Source organism: Chaetodon trifascialis, chromosome 2 (assembly GCF_039877785.1).
Source record: "Chaetodon trifascialis isolate fChaTrf1 chromosome 2, fChaTrf1.hap1, whole genome shotgun sequence".
Lineage (NCBI taxonomy): Eukaryota > Metazoa > Chordata > Actinopteri > Chaetodontiformes > Chaetodontidae > Chaetodon > Chaetodon trifascialis.
In genome coordinates this window covers 19,153,517-19,161,613 of record NC_092057.1, presented here as the reverse complement: position 1 = coordinate 19,161,613, position 8,097 = coordinate 19,153,517, and the positions used below count along the sequence as shown (strand labels likewise).

At 42.7% G+C, this 8,097-nt stretch overlaps 1 protein-coding gene across 5 annotated transcripts in view; it reads right to left on the bottom strand.

The window, feature by feature from the left end:
- The window catches only part of septin9b (septin 9b), a 74,495-nt gene that overhangs the window by 5,418 nt on the left and 60,980 nt on the right, over positions 1–8,097 (bottom strand). For all 5 annotated transcript variants that reach the window (XM_070976288.1, XM_070976279.1, XM_070976271.1 and 2 more), the window contains 3 exons: positions 7,541–7,678; positions 3,622–3,739; positions 246–341 (listed from right to left, as the gene is read on the bottom strand). In XM_070976288.1, the coding sequence (XP_070832389.1) occupies positions 246–341; positions 3,622–3,739; positions 7,541–7,678 (352 nt within the window). The remainder of the gene's footprint in view (positions 1–245; positions 342–3,621; positions 3,740–7,540; positions 7,679–8,097) is intronic.

Genomic DNA, 8,097 nt, shown 5'->3' with positions numbered 1-8,097 from the left:
ACACGTATAAATGCACACTGAAGTCACTGAACTGTTAACCAGCGATTTGTTTTCAGGTCATGCTTATCTTTGTAGGGACAAGATGCTGTAATTGATGATCATGGCTTGTAATATTTCCAAAACAAAACAGAGACAAAAATAAGAACTGGCATCTAACAAAGGCTTGAAATTTAAACCTGCAAAAAGCACATTTGTGATTGTTGCGTCAAGTGCAGAAAAAACTGAACCCGGCACTGTGAGCTTACCCTGATTTTGTCATTGATCATCCTGTCCTCTGCATCCTCATCGAACTCTTTCTGAGGGTAAACATCGATTCCATTGGCTCGCAGCTCCTCCCTAATCTGCACAAAGCCGAGCACAATGACACACAATGACAATCAAAGACATCAAATAAGCCTAAGATATATGGTAACAGCACACACAGTTATCTTATATAGTATACACATTGTAATTGACCAACTTATTCAGTTCAGTAACGGATAATTGACCACTCTAAGGCAGTCTCTTAAGTCTTGGTAATCAAATTTCAGAGAGACTTTTCTCACAATTGCTGAAAATTTAAACATCATTAAACACAGTCAAAGGTTTCTGTAATGAGAGCTGAAACAGACAGTGGGAAAAAGGGTCTGACTGGCAAACAAAAACGATTAATCAGGCCCAGACCTTTCATCCATCATCTCACCATCCTGGCCCTGAACCCACAGCCAACATCCGAGTCAATCAGCCACCATAACTCGCAAACACATTTGATACTTGGCCTGAATCCCGTTTACATGTAGGTATTTAAGATTGGCCTGCAGACTTGAATAGAAGCTGCTCTGATCCATGAGAGGACTTAAATAAACACTTGGTTACATTATACTGGCTGGTGTTGACACTAAATGTTTCCTAATATCCTCGACACGGAGGAGTTAACATGAAGGTTAACCGCTCTTAGGAAAAAAAAAACCATCTAGACAGAGGTATGGCTTATAAAATGGCCACCCTCATTCCCTGTGTCTTTATAATGACTGAAAATCAAGCACGCAGACGCAGAAAAACAGACAAGCTTCTGGGAGAAATGTCCTTTTAATGAGTGACTGTTCACTCCCACAATTACTACTCTGACAATTTCCACTTGGTCCTTGATCAAACATCTCATTGTTTATCCTTGGAAGCTTTCTCAGGCTCACATTATAGGATGCAAACTGAGTGAAATTCTACAAAAAGCCACATCAACTGTTGGTTAGAGTAATACGAACAGACACTCACAGCTGGACACACTGAAGCTGAACGTTTAATAGAAAAACCCCTCTCATTCTGTTTGCGTGTCAAGTTGCTGCAGGGAAAAAGCTGAAAAAAAAAAAATATTTGGCACGAGAGGCTTTTAGTCAATAATCTTCAGGGTCATGCAGAGCATGTGCAGCCAACCAAAACAATCCAGCTACAAGCCCTGCAGCTTCCATTCTGTGCCAGGGCCTGGTCCAATCCCTGCTTTGTTCTTATTGGACGGTGTTACAGGCATCAGGGGGAAAACGGTAGCCAAGACACCCATCGTGCTTCTCTAAAATGAATAAAGCTGTTAGGGAAGTCTGCAGTCTTGGAAAAAGGATGGAGAGATAAAGGAAATGATGGAGGAAGGCAGGTGGTTGTCTGCCTCCTGTGGATTAAGAATTATCCAACAGAAACACACCGAGGAGGGGCTGCACGGGACAACGTTTAAGACTCAAGCCAGGTGAAGCACGAGTCTGGTGTAGCAGGGAAAGCCATGATAAGGAGGTGATGGCTCTGATGTTAGCGTGGGTGATTATCACCCGAGGGAGTCTCATTTTATGTTAGTTAGCTATGAATTAGACCAGTGGTTCCCAACCTTTTTCCTTGAAGCCCACCTTGACTGTGTCTAAGACAAGCCAGGTCCCCCAACCCCAACTCCTACCGGCATACATGCACTAAAAGAACAAAGTGATTCATTATAAAAATTTTTTTTGCAAAAATAAACAGCAATTGTAGGTTTTTGTTCTTATCCAGTTGGGTGTGTTATTGGGATTTTAGAAATTTAATGTGCACAAATATAATTTTGGTAACCTCACATCCTCAACATAGACAAAATTGTGCGGACCCCCGTGATCTCTGGCGCCCCCCACTGGAGGAACAACAACTGACAGCTTAGCCTAAAATCTGCATTTTATTTGAAAGACTGCCTACCTCCTAATGTTTAGTGCGTATATGTTTACTGACCTTGGCCTTGTAATTTTGTTTATTGTAGCAGATAAAATTGTACATTTGAAGACACATTAAAACAAGACCAAGAGTCAGCAGCCATGCTAGCTGCTCTGTGATGCATAAGCCCAGCAGGGCTTTGAGCTAAATGCTAATGTCAACATGCTAACAAGATTGTTGTGACAACATAAAGAGTTAACAAATAAGGACGCAGTCCATAATGTTTACTGTGTTCACCATTTAGTTTGATATGTGCTAGCATGCTAGCATTGTTAATTAACACCAATAACACAATCCAGTCTGTGGGAATGCCTTATTTTTGCAGCTATTCATAAGTCATAAACCAAAGCACGGGACCAAAGATGAAAAGTCAGGCGATCATTACGATTCATCTTTTAGGCCTCATGAATATCTGCACCAAAGTTAAAGGCAATATGTTTAACCGCTGTTGAGACATTTCACCAACAACCAATAAGGACCTTGTGGTGGTACTAGCGGAAAAGCCAGTGGATCACAACAGTCAATAGGAGACATTGCCTGGGAGCCACGAATGTCTATACAAATTTTGTGCACATCATGCCAGTAGTTGTTGAGACATTTTAGTCTTTAGTCTGGACATAAGCGCTGGATCGACTGACTGCTAGCGTGGCTAAAAAACAAGCAGTGCTTGACCAAACCGTCAAGTGAGCTTTAACTTTCACCAAAGTACCAAAAACAGGGAAATTATTTACAGAAAGGAGTGAATATTCATTGTTAACTGAAATGCTTCTTTCCAGCTGCTTTAATTCTGGTCATGTTTCAGAGAGGTCACGTCTTGTGCATGCACCACACCGTGGAGATCTCTCTGAAGTTGGCTGACTTGAGTGATCACCCAGTAATTCATGGTAATGAAGGGCCTGCCTGCTCGGCTGGCAAATGGGCAGAGGTTCCCCATCCAAAAAAGAGCCAGACTTAAAATTTGTGGAACGCCGCTCAGTAAATAAGTGCTTCAAATAAATAGTTCATAAATGTTTCCGTCTGGACTGAGCATGACTTTCGAAGTGATGCAGTTATAGAGATGATACGGTATTTCCGTGGATGGGTAGGCTTCAACGTGGGTTTGCCCATATGGCTTTTGTTTGTGGTGCCTGGCAGCTCTTCATATGTTACCGACCTGTGGTTGTGAATATGCATACACGTGTGTTTGTGGGAGGAATCCGCCGACTGCTTGACCTACTGATGCACTCATCCATTTATTTTAAGCTTCCTTTAAAGACCTGCTGCAGATTTTTGCAGGTGTGATGGGAGGAAAATGTATACATAATAATGTTACAAGCGAAAAACAGCTCACGCACAAGATATTTTCATGACGTGTAAAACCACCACTGCCATCTGAACAACCACGCACATCCACAAACGCACACTGACACACACTCCTCTCACCGTCTGTTTGAAGTAGTCCCTCTCCTCCAGGGTGAGTGTGTCGGCCTTGGCGATGACGGGCACGATATTGACCACCTTACTGAGACGCCTCATGAACTCCACATCCAGAGGCCTCAGACTGGAAGAAGAAAGAGACGAGAACTTCAAGAAAATGTATGAATAGAATTATAGGTGCCAGCTGTTTAGATGCACTCTAAATAAGTCTGCAGAGGGAGCCAGGCAACGTCAAAAAATGGAAAACATTTCAACTCACTTTGCTCACAAAAGCAGCAGGATGTAAACTTTATCTCATTTTATTTCTCAGTAGCAGAACTGCGAGATGCTAGAGGAAGTCCAGCTTGGAGTTTTTCCTTTTTTCAACCGTAGGATATTTTTGGCACAAAGCTCCTACTACAGAGAGCTGAAGCATGTGAGTTCTTAGGATATTAATGTAATGAAATGGATTAACCACTAGAGGGCATTCATGGTCTTTTCCATTACATTCAGTCTGGTTTCTCATGGTGACACTGCACACGGCATTAACATACACTGCTGTTTCTTTCCTATAGTCACAGGAACCAGTCACTGTTAGTCTCCTTGGTGTGATTTCAGTGAACTGCAGGAGAGGGTGTGCATCCATTGTGAGGGTTAATGCATTAACCAGTCAGTCTACTGAAGCTCTTTTTTGCTCTCTCCCATCTGTCCTTAATATTCTGCTTTCATTTAACTCAAAGTAAATCTGGACAACAGCATATTCTCCACATTTTCTTATTATATCAGTGTTTTTCAAAGCATTGATTAGCGCTGTCCTTAAATCACTGCAGTTCTGTTCTTGTATGTTTCCTATTTCTCTCAGCTCTCCATGTTTTTGTTTTTTTTCTGTCTCAGTGATGCCTGCAGTTGCTCCTCCAGACAGACACCCCTCATGCTGTCTGCTCTGCCCTCCAATTAGCCACAACCAAGTCAGGCCAGCCTGGTTCAAAGACCCAGGGGCAGCTGGAGGAGAGGCCTGGCAGGTCCTCCACGCTGACTGACAAGCACATCGCCATGAACATAGGATGAAACACAGGGGAACATGTTACACAGAGCAAGAGAGAGGAAAGGAGAAACACAGCTGCGCAAAGGTAAAGCGAGATGATACAGTAAGCGATGCGTTCAACCAGAGACAGAGAGCACTGCATTTTCATGCATTTTTCATGAAGAAGGGACAACTGGCATGTGACATATGCATGCAGAGTTGATGATCTGTCCATGTTAATATTGAATATAAATTATAACTGCATACATAAACTATGTAACTATGTACAGATGCAAGAACTTGTGTAAATTGGCATGTGAGCTGTGTCATACACATGAGTGAGCACACATTCGTGTGGACACATGTATCTTCACACATGAACATGTGCTTTATGGATAGTAAATATGTATGTATGCACGCATGCACACATGTCCACTTAAACTGCTTGCATGCACAAATTCTCCTTTTTATATGGTTGGAGAAAAAAAAGCAGCCTTGCTTATATAAATGGAGAGCGAGCTCTGTAGTCAAATGAGAAGTGCGAGAACACAGCCAACCACAGCGCAGATAACGCTCTCTTCCTTCCTTCTTTTCTGCAACAGATCAGAAACCAGTTCAGAGTTGATGAAAGTCAAAGTGCAGCCTTCTTTTTGTCAGGAAGATGTGTCAAATGAGGCAACAACAAGAGTGCCCAGAGGGAAAGTAGCGTGGCTGCCTCTGCCATTATCGGAAATGGCTGCTGATGCCAAGGCTGTGTTCTGCTTCGCTGAGTGCCGTTCATCTATCTGAAACCTCAGACGCAACTTAAAAGCAAATTGCTGATGTGCAAAGTACATTAGAGCTCAATAAATACAAACTGCTGGTTAAAACAGTTCAGACAAAAAGACATTAAAAAAACAGCATATCTCCAACCATAGAGGCCTAAGAGAGCTACAAGGGAAGACTGGTCATCATTTTCCTGCCTGTCATTCTTGGACTGTGGTCACATGGCAGAGGCGTCCAGAGGCTTTTGGCACTGTGTCTGCGTAATTGGTAACAGGCCCTAATTTAAAACTTCAACTGCTGTTTCTGCGTGAAGTGAAACAGGGAAAATAAGCAAAAAGAGAATAATAGAGTACAATTTTAGATTTGTTCCATGAACCAGGCTAAAATCTGTGGGAGGACAACAAAACTTGTCCAACGCAAATTTAAGTGTTGTTTATTTAATGTTGAAACTGGATTGAAAAATAACTACTGTGTGCTTTGTCCACATCTAAACACATGCACACACGCATACGTGAAAATGTGTCTTTTAACATACACCACCCGTATGCCAAGTCACAACAGTTGCCCCAACAGATGCACCCTTTGTTCATCTGCCTACAACTCTCTTGTTGGCTCAAAGGAAGACACCACTTCCTGCCAGATGTTTGCATCTTTGCTTTCAAAATGAGTGTGTAATTTCATTTTTTTCATTGATGTAAGTGTGTGTGTGTGTGTGTGTGTGTGTGTGTGTGTGTGTGTGTGTGTGTGTGTGTGTGTGTGTGTGTGCGGGAAATGACTCTTTGAAAATAGCCCGATTAGAGACAATGTTTGAGGATACAGGAGCTGAGAGATAGAAGCAACACAAAGAGAGGGTTTGGGTGTTGTTGATCAGGCTGAACTGAGCAGCTGTCAGCAAGATGATACACAAACACAGTCAGAGCATCCACATAAGTGCTGTCATACAAGTGTTAGCATGCCCGCTGCCCACTTGAGCTCAGTGCCCGCGCTGCTTTACATGAACAGGGATACACACAAACGCACACACTCTCTGAAGGAGCAGCTGTGGCGACGAGAGCAGATGATGAGGGGGTCTGTCGAACAGCGGGACACGCAGACGCACACATGTCATCCCCTCAGTCATAGAGAGAGTGTGTAAGTGGACAACTATTGAGTTAGTGGTGCACAGAAACATGAAGCAGCAGTGAATTGGAGCTGTCACACAGATACGCGGTCAGATGGTTAGAGTGTGTGTGTACAGCTGGTGTGTGTGGTTGTTTTCTGTGCATTTATCTGCATGTGTGCAATACTCCTGTGAAGATTCCTGCGTGTGCGTTGAGCCTTGAGTTGTGCATCTGTGGCTGTGCATTCCTCAACCCTCAGTGCACATGAGGACACACCAGCATCACTCTTAAACTGAAGCAAATTACGACCTGGAGAAAAAGACCCTTTTCACTGGCCAAACGGCAGGAGAAGTGAGGTTTGTGTTGGTCCCTTTAAGTGCAGCAAACAGCCACCACCTGGTTGTTTAAAAGGAGACTGGTCATAACTGGTTTTCTTTCTCTAAGGCCTTTCTTGAATTAAGTTAATCAGACAAATCTTGAGCCAAATTACAGCCACGGGACAATCTTTTTCTGCTCTGGCGCCAAATGTATGTGTTTTGCTGGCACACAGGCTCATCAAAACAATTTTGTCTCTGACCACTGACATGTTGCACAAATGTGAAAGCTGTGAACCACTTGAATCTACATTAATAGGGAAGCCATTTAATAAACAATCAAATCCAGCCCTCTTTTCAGGCCCAGTGATTAATCCATATGTTCAGGTTTAAGGTTAGCATATTTAATATAGATAAGACCCACTCCTCCTGACAATTGTTTCCCAGTCTCTCAACTTCCCTCAGCTATGAGAACTGTAGAGTCCAATTTCTTTGTGAAATCTGACTCTTCAAGTGATACTTCATGTCTCTCTGAGGACAAAATGAGTTCCACATGTGGGGAGATGAAAAAGAAAAGTTGGAGAAGGATGTAGTTAAAGAGCCGTGGACAGACAATGGGTCAGGGGAGATTCCCACAAGGCTTGATTCATCTCTGCAGCTGTGAGAGAAACTGGTGGAATAAAGAACAAAAAGTGGGGCACTTAGTCACAAGAGAGTGCGTATAATAGTGTATGTGTTCTTACCAGTGGCCTGTGGGAGGTATGAAGTATATGCAGCAGTGCACCCTCGAGTCTGGGATCCTCTTCTTCCTGTTGATGTTAATTTCCTCCTGCAGGTAGGCTTCATACTGGTCATTGATGAACTTCATAATGGGCTGCCAGCTGACAAAGGAAACAGTGCTCAGTAAGGAGAAACTGACTTCGTTTTAGCCCACAGCCCAAAACTCTCAGTTAATCCAAACCATGGCAGCAACGGAAGAATTATAGTGATGGATAATGTGGTACTGTGGTTTCATGCAGAGCTGTGATCTGCAATTTTCTACCGTGTATTCTAAAAGAATGTGAGTTGCCCAGTCATGTTCGACAAAATAAGCATTTTGTCCTTTTGCCCTGATAATAGTTCTAACATATCAGTTATATTGTCGGATGCAGCTTCCCTCTCAGTTACATAAGACATGCTTTTAAAGACAAGAAATAATAATTCTTAATATGAAATTCAGTAGCAAGAGCATTTTTAAAAATGAAATGCTCACAGATGCACATACAGCCCATTCATGAAAACATATCTACTGAGGACAAAG